Below are 16,482 nucleotides of genomic sequence, written 5' to 3'. Positions count from 1 at the left end.
CTGTTTTTAAGCTCAAGTAAAGACTGCCTGAAACCAGTTGCTGGAAATTACTTATGCATACCCTAATCATTTTACTAAGGCTCCTTTTACAAGACTGACTGACATAAGCTAACTAATGGTGAGATAACTGGTTGGAATAGAACCTTCTGATGGGATGGACATGACAAAGGAGCTAATTTGAAGTTGATCCTCTTGCTGGGTTATAAGATGGTAACCAGGAATAGAGAATTTCATATATATATATATATACATATATATATGTGTAAAGTAATGGAATTACAAAGTGGGCCCCAAGAGTAGGGACTGAGGTGGGAAAAGCTCCAGCAGGGCAGATCAAGGCCTGCTTCAGCTGAAAAGGTATGTTAGGGCATATGATGCAAGTAAAGCTCTTGATGCTCCAAAGAATGTTCTATTTTTCCACCATAAAACATTCCTATTGTTAACATTAATCCTTAACTGACCTAATTGGTTTTATATACAATGCTAGAGAAGCATCTTTTCTCTAACAAGTAACTGACTTGTGGTCTGCCAAGATAAAGAATAACACACCATTCTTTTGAATATTTCTTTAATATTACATTTAAATATTCTCTTTAAATACAGCATTATCACAATGTAAAGGACCTAAAAGGCAAAAAAAAAAATTTTTTTTTTCAGAGAACCAGACAAGCTTTGGATTCACATTGAAAATACTACCTGTGTACAGTATGTGAGAGAGGAAATTGGAAAATAATTAAGCGTTGTAATAATCATTTTTGATCTAGGCCTAGACTAAGTGGGACTGAAGCTCTCTGCCTCTGTGATCAGAGGCCTAGCCTTTCTAGCAACCATGAACTATAATTCTGTCCAACTCAGGTAGCACCAGAAACGAGATGGATCAGGTTTGTAGGAGAGGCCCTTTGCTTGACAAGACAGTTAATGCTAAACGTTAATATTTAGCATTTAAAAGCTTTGGATAGGTGAGTCAGAATTGCAGAGTTAATGAAGGGATGGACTTATATTAAGAAACTAGTTTTTCAGAAAAATCAAATTATCTTGGGAGGTTGGCAATGAGTCTAGTTAGATGCAAATTCTTGGTTTGATCCCAAATGTGTGTCTCACTGAACAGGTGAAATCCACTCCCTAGCTTAGGCTGGAGCCTTCCTAAGGAGGGAATGTATGACGCTCACCTTCACCTTCCAACGCAAACTTCTAGAAACATTTTTCTCCAAATTCCCAATTAAACTTCAGTCTTATATCTGAGGGGACCAGTCTAAGGTGGCAGAGTATAGCTCAGTTCAGGATAGCACCTAGATCTCAGGTACTTCAGACTCTCAACTCTATTTCGAGACTAGAGGATGGGGAGAGATAAAGGCCTATGACTTTTTTAACTCCCCTGCAAATGTAAAACCCAGCAAAAACAGGAATGAACGGGAGAGGCAGAATGCGTTAAAAGATGTATCTGTGTTAAGTATGAGGTCTTTCAGGCTCAGTTTAGGTTTGATAGGTGAAATGCTGCTGCGATGTACGTGAAGGTTGCTTTCAGACACCAGGGCCTTAAGATCCCACAAGAAAAGGCTTTATGATTTATGAGCAAGATAAGTAGGAACAGTTACCTCCTCCACCAAAAAAAAAAGTTTTGTACTTTTTGTTTTCCTGGTTAATAACCCGATAGCAGTAATGAAGCATGGTGTAAAGGAAGCTAAAGAAGAGTGGTTTGCTCCCTACTGCCCCCCTCTTCAAACAGAGGCCACAAAAAAAGAATGAAATAAAAAAGGCAAAGATACCTTTGCTAGTAAAAAGAATTCAGTGGCGTTCAATGGAGGACATCCTGGAATGTAAGCAGGACATGAGAGAACAGGAACCGTATCCCCCCTAATTCAGGTACACACTGAATCTGAGTCCCACTCTATAGACCTCAAAGGTTACAGTCAGAACTTGACTTCTTCAGAACCTGGAGGTTGTATGTAGCATTTAAGAACCGGTTTGGCTTCCAATCTTTATATATCGAGATGGGAGGGATCCAATAAGCATTTGCAGTTATTGGGGGTGAACAGTATAAGAACATAGTATAAGAACTCTAACCCTGTATATCCAAGAGGGACCATGAGGGCAGATACAAAAAGGAAACAAAAACTAGTCGGTGAACTTGCCACATCCTACATTCCTTTAAAGCTCAAATTTCTCAAACTGGGGTGGGGGTGGGGGACAACCTGGGTGAAAAAGCAAGCGTGGCACAAAGTCATCTTCCCAGACAGCAGCCTGTTCCTGCTGCCTCCTTTGGACACAGGTTAATGCTCTACACAGGCCTCCCATGGGATGTGTGAGCCCCAGACTAAAGCTGCCTGATGGAGCTGGGGTTAGACACATACAGAAGACTCAGGCTCTTGATGCCACATCCCCAGCCAATCTAGCTCTTTCCCTTCAAAGGAAAAAGGACAGAGGGGTAAAAAAAAAACACAAGACCAGTTTAACTCTAGTACCTAAGAACATGTGAAAGAAACAATTCAAGTTAAGACCAGGAATCCCCAGTGTGGGGAACAGGTCAGAGAACACCAAACATGTCAAATATTAACTTATTTACCAAATAGGGGCCCAGGGAACGCAGGTTAAATTTTTATAGATCCTGGATGTTTTGTACAGAAGCAGAGACCCTTTCACCCCCTCCTCTCTAGACTCAACCAGCTGATGATTGCAACTGTATTATTATGATACACCAAATTGGGATATCAGAGTAACCACTGAGGAAAATGAGCTTGTTCCCCGCCTGGAGCTCAGGAGAGGGAAGGGGCTCTTTCATGCTGTTCCAATTGTTGTGTTCTGGTCCCTACGTGAACAGCTGTTTGAATTACCCAGCTTCTCCTGTGAGATCGTAGTGTGGTTCCAACGGCCCAGAAAGCTCAGTATGCAGCCTCCTCTGCCCCAAGACTCTATCCCCAGATGGAGCTGAGGCTGGTCTCCTTGGTTCTGTTGGCCCTTTAAAAAATACTTGTACAGACAATCCTTTCCCATCCGTTCCCCAAAGATCCCAATAAAATAACATGGGAGCAGCAGCTGCTTCTACAGTTTTGTTTTTGAAATGGTGTTAGATAAAATAAGGGAATAAATAGAGAATGGGCAAGAGGCATAATCTCCATCCCCGTGTCACACTGCCAGGGGGAGCTCCAGGGAAGGCTCTTCAGGGGGCCGGTCCTCACTCTGCTGTGCGGTCTCCACCACACAGCCCTCTTCATTGTCCGTGCGCGAGGGGAGGTTTGAGGGGGACCAAGAGGGGCGGAAGTCTTCATCCTTAGGCTCCTCGGGGTTACGATCTTCGGGCACTAGCGCTTCTAGAGTGGATGTTTTCCCCACCTCTGACTTACAGAGGGCAGCCGGGTCTGTGGGGCCACAAGCCACCAGTGAGGTAACCGGGAGAGAGAAGACACTCAGATCCTTCTCCTTGGGGAACGAGGGCGGGACTTCTTCTGTACCAGGCTCTCCTTTCACCCCCAGGACTGGCCTCTGCTCCACCTGGTAGTAGACCAGGGGCCCACTGTTCAAGTAGGATGGGTCGTTCATGGCTGAGGCAGTTGGCTGATCCGAGTTCTCGGCAAAACACAGCACGGAGGAGCCTGGGGGCAGCTGAGCCTGGATGAGGATGGGGGCTGTCAGGCCTGGGCACAGCTCTTCGGGGACAGCCAGGGGCTCCTCCAGGATGCACACGCCCAGGCTCTCTATGCTGGAGTCCAGGCTGGCACTGGAGCCGCTCGAGTCCTCCTCCGCCTGGAGCCGCTCCAGCTCCTCCGCACTCTGCAGGTGCAGCACCGCCGTCTCATTCTCGGCGATGAACTCCTGGAAGTCCTGTGTCTCTGAGTCCTGTGCTGCCGCTAGGCTGCAGCTGGCAGTGGGGGAGGGCTCCTCGTCGGGGGCTGGCGGGCGACTCACCTGCCGCTTGCTCTCCAGCTCCAGCTTCATGATGGTGTGGAGGTAATGAGTCCGGACCCGGATTGGGTTGAATTCAATGCGCCCAGCCATGTTCCCACAGCCGTCCCGGGAGCAGCCACATGGAAAGGACATGCGATCCACCTGAGGAGGGGACAAGGAGGTTGAGGCCAGATGAGATACGAGACGTTAGCTGGGGAACACAGGGAGTCAGGGTTTGAGGTCCCCTTACAAGAGAAGCAACCAATTCAAAACATAACCTGCAGCGTGAGCTACCGGGGCACTAGATGGGAGTTACCAGACCACCTGCCTTTCCATTCTAGCACAGCCACTAATTAGTAGTGTGGCCTCAAGAAAGTCATTTCTCTCTCAAGGGCTTTGTTTCCTCTTCTAAACAAAAAGAAGACAAAGATCATGTCAAAGGGCCCTTCCAGTCAAAAGACCAGAGATACCTCTCTGAAAGCTGACAGTTCTCAGAGAAAAGAAATGTGTATGCCTCAGAGACCTTTCCAGAACCTACCTACTTTATTAAGAAAACAAAAGGCCAGGGCCCAAGCCTACTGTGTTCTTTGATGACGGGCATGGGAAAGGAGGTAGAAGATCTCGCTAGTCCAAAGCAACACATAACGGGGAAACTAGGCGAAAGTGCCTTTGTTTGCCAAGGTACTATAGTGAAGGTTCGAACAAAATAATGGCCAGCTTTTCACTACCTGCTTCATTTTCCCGATGGTTGGCCAGCTTGCTTTGGAAGCAGTTATCAAGATAATTAACTTCTACACCAGGGATAGCTGGAAAGGAGATGCTTTCTACCTCCTTATCTCCCTTTTGAATCCCCCACATGAAAACACCCCATACATATCAAAAATAAAATTAAAAATGTGAGAAGACAAGTCTTCTGTACAAATACAGTGTCTTCCTATGAAATCAACTTCTAGAACTCTCCCTTCCAGTTCTTAGGAACAATCCATTTCTTAGGACTGTCCTCAGGTCTGTGTATAACAGACTGATTCGTTACGGGACTCAGTCTGAAAAGCATTATCTGGTCGGACCTGCTACAGCTATCGGATACCAACCTGAAAATAAGAAAGAAAAGGTTAGGATAAATCCAACCACAAGGACTCAGCACCACAGCCTCAGTATACAGGTTCCAGATAAATTTCATTCTTTGGGATGGTACTGCCATTTTCAGTTGAGATGTGTCTTCCAAACTGTCCCTTGTCAGAAGGCCCTCTGGGGGATGATGCTTTCTATCTTTCAGGACACTATGGATTTAAGCCCAAATCTGATCCTGAATTAGATTCTGAGGACTGTTCTGATTTTTACAAAATTGGGGTAGAGGTACTGTGAGTAAGTGTTTTTAGGACAAAATCTGAAGGCCTACCTCAGTTCTCTGCTTCCATCTACCTCCAGGAACCGGTCAGTATTCAAGGGCAGCTATTAAATATTAACCTCACTAACCCCGCTCCGCCGCGTGCCAGCAACCGCTGCCTGTCACCTCGTAAGTGAGATACACAGAAAGAAAAGATCACTGCTATCTCCACAGCCTAAGAATCCCGTCACACTTGTTTTCTTTGTTGGTGGAGCCGGGCTGCAGAACTGAAGTGTTCACCCGTGCATGGGCATCTCCCACATTCACTGGCACCCACACTACACACCCCTGACTCTAGGGTAGATACACTTATCACAGCAAAATGTGGACCGACCTGGCATTTAATCCCAGCCTGGCTACAGGCACACGCTTCCGGGTCACAATACAGTCGACAGTCACAACCACACTCTTCCCGTGACAGTCGGATGGCTCGAAGTTCTTGCTTCTCTTCAGCATCAATGCGGTGGACCCCAGAAGCCCTCAGCAGGGCCCGTCGCCGTTTGGTGGGCAGAGGCTGCAGGAAGAAGTAATCATCCACCTCCACGTTTTCCACATCAATATCTTCATCTGAAACATCATCCAATGTCAGGCAGTCGGCCTCCACCGACTCCACTGTCCCGTTCTTGGTCAGCTGCCAAGAGACAGGAAGGAAGGTCAGGCTCTAGAGCGTTATCAGCAGGAGCCTTCTCACCGGGCGCACCTAGAGCAGCTTGGGCCAAGTGAACTTTCTGTCGTGACGGAGACATCCGTGCAGCCTATCCCGACGCACGTGTGGCTACCAAGCACTATAAATGGGGCTAGTGCAACTGAGAAACTGAACTTTTACCTTTATTTAATTTTAATTATGTATAAATAGCCACTAGTATGGCTGGTGGCTACCGTACTGGATAGAGTCGGTCAAGAGAACAATTCTAGAGCAGGAAGACAGGAAGCCTGTGCAGCTCTAACACCAGCCCTTCAACACAAGGGACATCACCTTTCTGGATCGTTTCTTAAAACCTCTGTCTCACCTTCCCTCCCAGAAGATAATCTTTTCCCACAAATATACCCTCCATTCCCAGGCTTGTGTCCCTTAGCTTCAGCTAACCTGCCTTCTCATACACGGAAGAAGAGAAGGTATTTCAATGGCTGGATGTTCCTTGGATGTAAACAACCTTGCAAAACACCCTTCAGTTTGCAACCTAAAGGACCCCAAACCACACTGTGGGAAGAAGAGTACATTAGGGACTTCCCTGGTGGCGCAGTGGTTAAGAATCTGCCTGCTAATGCAGAGGACACAGGTTCGAGCCCTGGTCCGGGAAGATCCCACATGCCGTGGAGCAACTAAGCCCATGCGCCACAACTGCTGAGCCTGCGCTCTAGAGTCCGCGAGCCACAACTGCTGAGCCCACGTGCCACAACTACTGAAGCCCGGGCGACTAGAGCCCGTGCTCCGCAACAAGAGAAGCCACTGCAATAAGAAAGCGGCGCACCTCAACGAAGAGTAGCCCCCGCTCGCTGCAACTAGAGAAAAGCCCGTGGGCAACAATGAAGACCCAACGCAGCCAAAAATAAATAAATAAAATAAATTTATACTTAAAAAAAAAGAGTACATTAAAGTATAGCACAAGACTACCTACCAGTCTTTGTCAATGGACCTGAATCCCCACAGTGTGAATAATTATCTGTGCATACACAGAAGAGCTTCATTTTATGTGGAGGAGAAAAAAAATGAGGAAGTTATTGATGGCTGTCAAGAAAGCCCTCACTTCCAAGCCACGGCCTAGAAGAAATATATTCTTTCTTTTTTTTTTTTGGCCGTGCCGCATGGCTTGTGGGATCTTAGTTCCCCATCCAGGGACTGAACCTGGGCCCTCGGCAGTGAAAGCACCAAGTCCTAACCACTGGACCGCCAAGGAATTCCCTCTTTCTCCTTCCTGATCCTTTTTTATTTGGTTTCAGAAAGTCTGTATGTGAGGTAGGGTGGCATACATGATACTGAGTGTACTCTGCACGCAGAAATCTGGGTTCTCTGGATAAGAAGGACAGAGAGCCAGGAAAGGGAATCTTAGTGGAAGGACAGGCTGAAGACAATCTGTGGCTGAATGAGTTTTGAAAACTCACTAGAGAATTCAGGTAAAGAAAATGAGGCCTCACAATCCCCAGGGCTCTGGGAGCTACTAGCAGGATAAAAGCCAAGCTTTTGGCAGGTTTGGCTTATTTCATCTGCCAGCCAGAAAAGTGCTGGTAAAGGAACAACTCCTGGGAGAGATGTGATGCAAGAGACCTGGCTAATAAGGTATACACCTGTTTTGTTCGTTTGTTTGTTTGGAGGGAGGTGATAAGAGAAATGAGAGAAATAAAGTGGTGCTTCTGGGGATCCCCTAGACTATTATTTCTGTCCCAGGCAGGCCAACTACGAGGGGCCTTTCCACAGACCTTAGCATTGCTCCTGTTTCACCAGGGTTGGCCTCCTCCGAAGCACCCTCCCCCTCCTTGCTATCCTCTCAAAGGAAAGAGATGAGACATGCAATAGAAAGAAACCCATGTAGCTATGAGAATTTAATATATTCTAACAGAGGTGGCATTTCAAATCAGTAAGGAAAAGACTCTTCTAGTCATTAAACGGTATTGGGACAACTGTATATTCTTTTGAAAAAAAAGTAAGTTAGATTCCCAATTCATACCATTCATAATAATGAATTCCATATGGATAAAAGGCCAAAAAAAGTCATAAGAATATTAGAAAATTACAGGTACTAATACTGATGCAAAGCAGCAGCAGCTTTTTTTTGGAGGGGGTGGAAGCCCAAAGGGAAAACAAATATTAGATGGCATATGGGAGATGCAAAATGTATATTTTTAAAGACCAACTGCCTCCCCTATAGAGTGCTAAAGGAAAAATGTCTAAGACAAGAGTCAAGTGGACCAAAGTAAGGGTGTTCTCTTGACATAGAAAGATGTATTAGATGCCACCATTGTGCTGCTCACTAAATCTGCTTAATAAGTAGCAGTCCTGTTTCTCAGTCTCATTTGCCTGGCTTTGTCCCTAGACCTCCTACAAAGGAGGACACAGAACAGGGTGTCTGCTTTGACACGTCATCCCTCTACCAGATTTAGGGGAGATGTTTCTTCTTAGGGAATAGGAAGAAAACCTTCATTACAAATGATGAGAAGAGTGTTTATTTGCCCAGCTGTTGCTATAGCAGCAGGAAGGTGATAGGGTCAGTGACGGAATTCCTCAGACAGAAGAAAGGGAAGCCTGAATGTCATTCTAGTTAGAAACACAGGTGTAAGTCTTTAGGCGTAGACTTAGGGCAGCAGACATAGCGCTCTCCAAGGGAGACAGCAGCAAGATCTGGCTCACACACACCCTCTGCCACCAGTTCTCCGACCCTACCACATTCCGGTGTGTCTCATTAGGATTTCACCCGCAACCCTGGAAATAATGCAGCCACCTGTTTTAACGTGGGTCGGCATACTTTGAGCCCAGAAGAACTTGGCCAGGCCTGAAGCAGTGTTCTCCAAAGTTGGAACTAGGAACGCTGGGGGCAATTTTTGCGGACTGGTGGAAACTATGGCTGTGGAGTGCCAAGCAGTGCTGAGAGCAAATGTGTAGCTATGAAGAGCCATCTGAGATGGGTCTTCCAGCCCTGTTCTCCTCCTAAACTTGAAGAGCTGGTGCGGCATCAGACTGCAGGCCCAGTACTATACAGATCGAAATAACTATTTGGTAATGCTATTGTTTATACCTGAAAAACTATCACCTAGAAGCAATGGGAGTTACAGAATCAGCAGGATCCTTTCAGAGGATGTAAAAGATCCAAAACCTGTTCTGTGCATCAGGCCAATGGACAATCATTTGACGAGAAACTGAAACACTGCTTCCTCAGGGTCCAGGGGTGGCAGACTTGAATATCTTCAGGTATTCACACTTTAAACTTTAAAAACACTTGCAGAGCGGGCGAGAATAGGGAATTCTAGGGAATCCATTTTGCTATCTCGGCTAGACTCCCTACCAGAGACAAAAAGAATGGCATCTCAGACTGAGATTTGAATCCAAATCTGAGATTTCTCACTAGAAAGACATGGAATCTCTACGTACCAAAGGCAACAGTCCAAAACCAAAACAAAAACACCACATGATAGACCTAGATGGTTTCCTGCTTTATCTTGGCACATGGGAAGTACCAGACCCTAGACCCCTTAGGCACCTTCATCTTCTTGGCGTGGAGCTTCTCCTCCTTCAGGTGTTCACGGAGAATCTCCCGATGGTTCACCTCCTGCTCCTGAGCAAACTCACAGAGCGTGTAGCTGCGTACAGAGTTATGGCGCTGGGCCATGCCCAGAGAGCTGCCGCCCTGGCTGGGCACGCTGGTGAAACCCTGGCGCCGGGCAAAGTAGTACACAGTCACCTGGTCAAAGCGCACATTCTTCCTCCGCAGCTGCTTCTGCCGCTTCAGGATGGATGTGGCTGAGAAGGGAGCACAGAAGGAAAACTTTAACCCAGAGATGGCCTGTTTGGGGACCTCATTCTTTCTCATTCATCTAGGCTCTCAACTCTTCTCCAAAGGTGCTCCCTGTATCTAGAGACCTTCCTAATTTTCAGATCTTAAAAGCACAGTGGGAAGGGACCTTGACCATCAGCTGGTCCATACCACTGCCTCCAGACTGACTTCACCCAAACAGATGATCACAAAATCTATTTTTAGACATCAGCTGGGAAGAGAATCTCTAGGTAATCTTTTCAGGATGTAACAATCTACATAGCTTCACTGTCCAATACAGCAGCTACTAGTCACATGTGGCAATTTAAATTAATTAAAGTGAAATAAAACTTAAAATTTAGCTCCTCAGTTACACTAATCACACTTCAAGTCCTCAATAGCCACATGTGGCTAATGGCTATCATACTGGACAGTGCAGATATAGAACATTTCTATGATAACAGAAAATTCTTTTGGATGGTGTTTTGTTGTTGTTTTGGCCGTGCCACATGGCTTGCGGTATCTCAGTTCCCTGACCAGGGACTGAACCCGGGCCACAGCAGTGAAAATGCCGAATCCTAACCACTAGACGACCAGGCAACACCCCCTGGATAGTGTTGCTCTATAGCAGGAGATGGCAAACTTCTTCTGTAAAGGTCCAGGTAGTAAATATTTTAGGCTTTGCAAGCCATGAGGTCTCTGTTGCCAACTACCACTCAATTCTGCCATTGTAGCATGAAAAGCCATCATAGACACTGGGTGTGGCTGTGTTCCAATAAAACTTTATTTACAAAAACAGGCAGTGAGCCAGATTTAGCCCACAGACAATCCCCGATCTACAGAATCCGAAGTTCTTTCCAAGAAACTAATTGAACCATAAGAATTAAGAAGTGTGGAGATGTCCCAGTTGTCCAGGCAGTAAGCATTTATGTCCTGCTAGAGCTACAATTTTGTGGAACTCTATAGGACTCTAGTGGGGGAAGCGTAGACTCCTAGACTCCTCCTTCTTCAGTTTAATTCAACCCATTCTGGAGACTCACAAAGCACAGCACAAGTAAAATCAGCTAGAATAATTCACATTTAATATAAGTCTATGATATTAGAGCAATGAGGTCCTCCAAAGAGCAAGGCTGAGCTAAGGGTGGGAGAGATTACGAATAAGGGCAAATCCCCAAGCTGGACAAAAGCTGTCTCAAAGAGCTGCAATGGGCTCCAATGCTTGGGGTACATGGGGGTCGGCAGGGAGGGAGCAGCTCACTCACGCGTGAAGCTGGCAGTTGTGGGAGGATTGAGGCTGTCGCAGCTGTCAGCGCTGTCACTGCTGGAGATCTCATCGTCGGAGTTAGAAACTGATGAACCCACGTCCACATCATCAAACTTCCTCTTGAGACCCGAGCCCGTGAATGCATCCATTGGTTTCAAAGGGGTTTCCTTGGGGAGCCCACCACGTTGGCCCCAAAGCCCCTGCTCACCACCAGTCAGCCAGGTGCATTAGGATTCTGCCCAGGGGAAAAGAGGAATCAGCACTCCTGTCCTAAGACAGACCCCTACCAAGTCTATACACAAGGCTCTCCCACTGAAGAAAACACCCGAGCCAGCACTGAAGTCTGCTCTCTAGAAACAAGGTCATCTCTCTCCAGCCAGCACTCTCCTACTTTTGTCTCTCCCCAGCCCTCCAGTCTCAGTCACTCTTAGGATAATGAGACGACTAGAAGGCCTTGGCTTCCAAGCCGGCTGGACTCTAGGCGCCTCATTAGCCCTGGGCTAACAGTAGCTGCTCTTCTGCTCACCCAGGAGAGCTCTCCACGGGGTCAGCAGGAGGGACTGGGGATCAAAGGCAGAATTAGGCTGTGCCTAAACCTAGACTAGATCCAATTATTATTCCTAGTGGAAATATAGCCTGGCATTTCCTAAAGCGTATCCATTAAATAAACTAGTTCCATAGATATTAATAGCTCTTACATGGAAATGGGACCGCTGTGTCAAAATACTTTAGATAACTGCTTATGGAAGAACTTTTAGAGGCTTTTAATATGCTAATGAACCTGGTGAAGGGTGGGAGGAAATAGAATGCAGCGTTTTGCACCCATGATTAAGGAACCCTTTGTTTCTGGAGTATCTTGGTGGGGGGCAAATGATCCTGGGAACACACGTTGGGAAACACTGCTCTAGCCTTTCAATTTCAAAATACATTGGCAGTCAGGGAAATGCTTTACCCAGATCTTCACAAATGTAAAGTGTCTCACCAGGCTCCTAAAAAGGTCAAACTGGGTTCTAAAGAATGGACTGAAGATTAGAATCTGCACTGGCTTCAAAACCCAGACTCCTTCCCAATTGCCTACTGCTCCATAAAATAGGGCTCAGCTGACCTACCATCACCCTCTGTGCAAGGAAGACGTAGCTTTACAATCTTTGCCCTCTATAAAGAAACCAGCAAGGGCACAACAAACAGCAAAAGGAGTGACAATTTATTCTGGTTACACTGATATGGCAGGCAGTGTTTCCAACATGCTGCCACACAACCAAGGAATCTGGGATATTCCATTTCCCAGGTACAAATCTTTCTCCTCCATCTTTGGACTTAAGTTCCCGAAGATATGAATCTGCTCAGCAGAAGCGCTGTCAAAGCTGGAGCCACAAGTGACGATCTGAAACCTCCCTGCTTCTGCCTCAGTAATGCCAGAATCTCCCCAGACTATGATCTCACTAGTTGCTAATTATGCAGCAGGAATAACAACACTGCCCAGAAAGCCAGGGCTGCATTACTGCAGAGCAGCTACCCAGAATATACTGTGGTGTCAAGAGATGCCTGCTACAGAGCTGTTTTTCTGGACTGTCTCTTGGAAGCGATTTGCCTGCTCTTGGGTCAGCTCTACACAGTCAACCAGACCTAATAAGTACTTTAGGAACTTCCTAATTTATCTAGCCAGATCTCATCGAAATTCTGCATTCAAGTCACAAGATGCACCTAAGAAACCTGTCATCATAGATCTCAGAAAAGCACATTCCTGAAATAAATTGGCCAGAAAGAAAAAAAATAATCAAGCACTAGATAAGAATTGTAATTAAATTTAAAAATGAAACCAAAGTATCAATTTTGTTCTTCAGGTTACTGATCTTACCATCAGAGGTCACATTCCTAGGACATGGGTGGGTAAGAATGGAGACAGCCAAGGACTTTTACGGGTTAAGATTTCAGCTGGGCTTAAAGATACCTATTAACTAACAAATTTCTCATTCTATTCTATTATTGGGGGAGGGGAGACCTCTGCTATTGAGTACATATGTGGGTGGAATAAAAAAAATAAAAGAATGTTGACCACTGAATTTAATATTTCCTCCCCACTTAAAAATCTTATCGACCACATGAAAAAGCAGACTGAGCTCAAAATCCTTCTCAGAAAGGACGTAAGTCTGGCTTCAGTTTTAACTGAGATCCAGTTAGTGTTGCTACTAGGAAGTGCCTTTTTCCTCAGCCTGGAAGCACTCGGGGATTGACAACTGGAAGCAAATGTGCACCCCTGTCCTTTGTTCAGGTGTCCCTTTGCTTCCGGTAGTGTGGTTGCCTTTGAATATTTCCTTTAAAGTCCTGCGGGAGGCTGGGTCTGGTGCAAGATCATCTTTATTATGAGGATTCTCCACTGTCTTAACCCCAGGTACCCTCAGGGTATCCCTTCTCTTCAGGTCACTTTTTTTTGTTTGTTTGTTTTTTGTGGTACGGGGGCCTCTCACTGTTGTGGCCTCTCCGGTTGCAGAGCACAGGCTCCGGACGCGCAGGCCCAGCGGCCATGGCTCACGGGCCCAGCCACTCCGCGGCATGTGGGATCCTCCCGGACCGGGGCATGAACCTGCGTCCCCTGCATCGGCAGGCAGACTCTCAACCACTGCGCCACCAGGGAAGCCCCTTCAGGTCCCTTTTTGTGCACTCTCGTGCAGCCAGGATTGCAGGCTGCTTGTTCTATTCTCTTTCTCTCTTTTTTCTACGTCTTCCTCACTTCCACTTCTGGAATAGAGGTTTCTGGGCAATGACAGGAGGCCGGTAAGAAAGAAGAAAAAAGATGTGAAACCTAGAAAAAAAGTATTTTCCTTAAAATGTCTGAACGGCTATATATGTAAATAACGTGCATATTGACTGAGCTCTCTACCCTATCCAGGATGTTAGCATCACTTTTTCTGCCATTAACCCATTCTTAAAAAAAAAAAAAAATCCGACGATTCTGTCCTGACAACCAATGTAAGTTTAAATTTCAACCCAGCTCTCCTCATCCAACTCTCTGGTGTGAACCTGACTTGTTAGATAAATATGTCCAATGGGCACCAAGAAACCTCCCACCCACTTCCACTGTGGCCTGAAGAAACCATTCTCTGAAACAGCAACAAGAATGGGTTCCACTTTCCAGTTTATCAATTCAACTTCCTTTCAAACCACAATTAGAAGTCAGTCATTCCCACTTCTCTCAACTATTTATTCATTGGCAGAGGATCAGTGCTTATGTTCGAGAAAAACACTTCTAAGTTATACTCCAAGCACTTAAACCCATACAGAAATAAACATGATGAGACTGGAAATGCAGGTCATAACTGACAGTTAACTGTCAAAATGGCCAACTCAAACAACAAATGCTTTTGGAGAAAATAATGCAAACCTCTATAAAAGTTTTTATGCCAGTAAAATGAAAGGTCAACTGACCCTTTCTAGCTACATGTCTTTCTGTCTTTTCTCAAGTGTTTCTACTAGTTGAACATTTCCCAAAGGTACATGAAATAATTTAGATCCATAGTATATAGAAGTTTTTAAACTAGCACCAAATAAAATAGATCTACATATCTGTACTTTAGTATTAGACTTAAGCCTTTTAAGGCCTATGTGGATTCCTATAACCACCCCCAAAAACAAAAGCCCAAGTATGTGAGACCAGCAAAAAAGGAACTGCCCCTCCCCCCAATTTTGTGGATGCAGAATGTATTGACAAAGTTTAGGTAATGAAAGCCTCTCTCATAAATGAGTCCAAAATAAGACAAGGTACATCTCACAGGGGAAGGCCTCTCTATTCAAGTGAAACCCAACCTGCTAAAGGTCAAGGGCCAAAAATCTCTAGTAAGACCGTCAGTGCTACCAGCTGTAGGGTTAGAGGAAGGAAGGCTTGCTGCCTAAGTGTCAGGATCAACCTAAACAAGATGACAGGTCCTGTTTCTCCTTTTACAAAATACTGTGAGTTGCTTCTCAAATACTATGAATTTCGTGGATCCATGTGTCCGTGTGATTACCAGGATCATGAACTTACAAAGTGCTCAAGTGAAAACATCTTGTTTAAACTAGGTATTTCAGGGAAGCCCCCCTCCAACCGTCACTCCCTGGTTTTTATCCCTTCACTGACACAAGGTTAGAATTTGGCTTTCCATGTTTAACCTCCCATCGTATGAAGGACACGAGATCTTTGTGGTAGAAATGGAACATGATGCTGCAGGAGCCATTAACTCTCAAGGATATGCAGTCATTTATAACTCTGGCACACACCAACATCCTCCTGGCTTTGGACATTTGCAAAATGGAAAGTGAGTAAAGAAAAGGAAAATCTGAATCAACTATGGATTTACCTTGAACTGAAAACTGCAGGACAAGGGGACACCGTGTCTCTTAGGGATAACTTCTAACGTTTCATACTGAAGAACGGTTTGTGTGTCACACTGCCACTCTAAACCCCTTTAAAAGGATGAATCAAGACCATGGCACTAAAAGGAATGGATGGCAGTCAGCTGCGTGTTTGGGCCTGTGAAAAAAGATCAAGCTAGCAACCAGGGAAAGTGATGCTTTCGTTTTCCCACACAACGCCAGAAAAAATGGGAGACATCAGGAACCTGGGCTGAAAGGACATGTCAAGTCAACAGTTCCCCTTAACGGACACTCCCGCTGAACCCTTCAGCTCCGGGGCACCTTTTCTGATTCCTGCTAACCTTCCCGCTCATTCCAATCTGCAGCCCCTACCCGGTTTCCCATCCCTTCCTGCCTGCTACTCACAAATTCCCAACCACTCCTCCCACATTTTCCTCTATTTCCCCCCTCCCCTTCCTTCCCTTCCCTCCATCGTACATCATCTCCACTCCATTCCGAACTCAACCCGCATCCGAATTCCTACCGGCTTCTAAGCCGCCCGTCGTTCTCCCTCAAGCTGCCCCCGCAGTCCGGGCCCGCGTCCTCCGTGCCCCTCGCTCCCACGCCTCTCCCGACTCCTTCCCTTCCCAGCGGCGCCCTAGCTCCCCGCCCCCCCACCCCCGACCGCTCCCGTTCGTGCCTCCCTCATTTCTGACCCCTCCATCCCCGCGGCTCTGGGTTGACCACTCCTCCACAGCTGCCGGGAGGCCGATCCCGAGAAAGGACGAGGCGGCACCCTCCGCCCCGCACCCCCAGGCCCATTACCGGCTCCGCCGCAGCTGCCTCCTCCCGTGATGGTCTCTGCCGCCCCCGCTGCCGCCGCCGTCGCCGCCCTACCCCGAGTGGGAAGGAGGGAGGAGAGAGCGAGTCCCGGGGCCGCGAAGACGGTCTGGGAGTTCCCAAGGCGGCAGGGCGGGGAGAGACGGTGGGTGGGCAGGTCGGCCGGCAGGCGGCGGAGGGCGGGCGGCGCCGGCAACTCGGGCGCCCCCGGCAGCAGCCGCCCAGAACCGCCCCGGCTCCGGCTAACAATAGGCTTTGGCCGCAGCGCTCAGGGTCTTATAGGCGCCGGCACGTCCGACCGAGCCCCGGGACAG

General features: G+C 46.8%; 1 protein-coding gene across 4 annotated transcripts; it reads right to left on the bottom strand.

Moving 5' to 3' along the window:
- Positions 1-551: 551 nt before the first annotated feature.
- On the bottom strand, positions 552-16,397 carry CSRNP2 (cysteine and serine rich nuclear protein 2). Of its 4 annotated transcripts, none has more exons than XM_081249841.1 (6): positions 16,154-16,397; positions 15,334-15,506; positions 10,998-11,234; positions 9,463-9,722; positions 5,604-5,900; positions 552-4,044 (listed from the first exon to the last, which is right to left on the bottom strand). In XM_081249841.1, exons 3-6 carry the CDS (start codon positions 11,146-11,148, stop codon positions 3,124-3,126), a joined length of 1,629 nt encoding a protein of 542 aa, XP_081105967.1. In that variant the 5' UTR covers positions 11,149-11,234; positions 15,334-15,506; positions 16,154-16,397; the 3' UTR covers positions 552-3,123. The 4 variants fall into 4 exon arrangements, with proteins under 4 accessions (XP_081105967.1, XP_081105970.1, XP_081105969.1 ...); XM_081249844.1 differs by having other exon boundaries at positions 15,334-15,468; XM_081249843.1 differs by lacking the exon at positions 16,154-16,397 and adding an exon at positions 15,873-15,932.
- Positions 16,398-16,482: the final 85 nt, after the last annotated feature.

The sequence above is a fragment of the Mesoplodon bidens genome (assembly GCF_964165515.1).
Source record: "Mesoplodon bidens genome assembly, chromosome: 11".
Taxonomy (NCBI): Eukaryota; Metazoa; Chordata; class Mammalia; order Artiodactyla; family Ziphiidae; genus Mesoplodon; species Mesoplodon bidens.
This window is presented reverse-complemented; position numbering and strand designations above follow the sequence as displayed.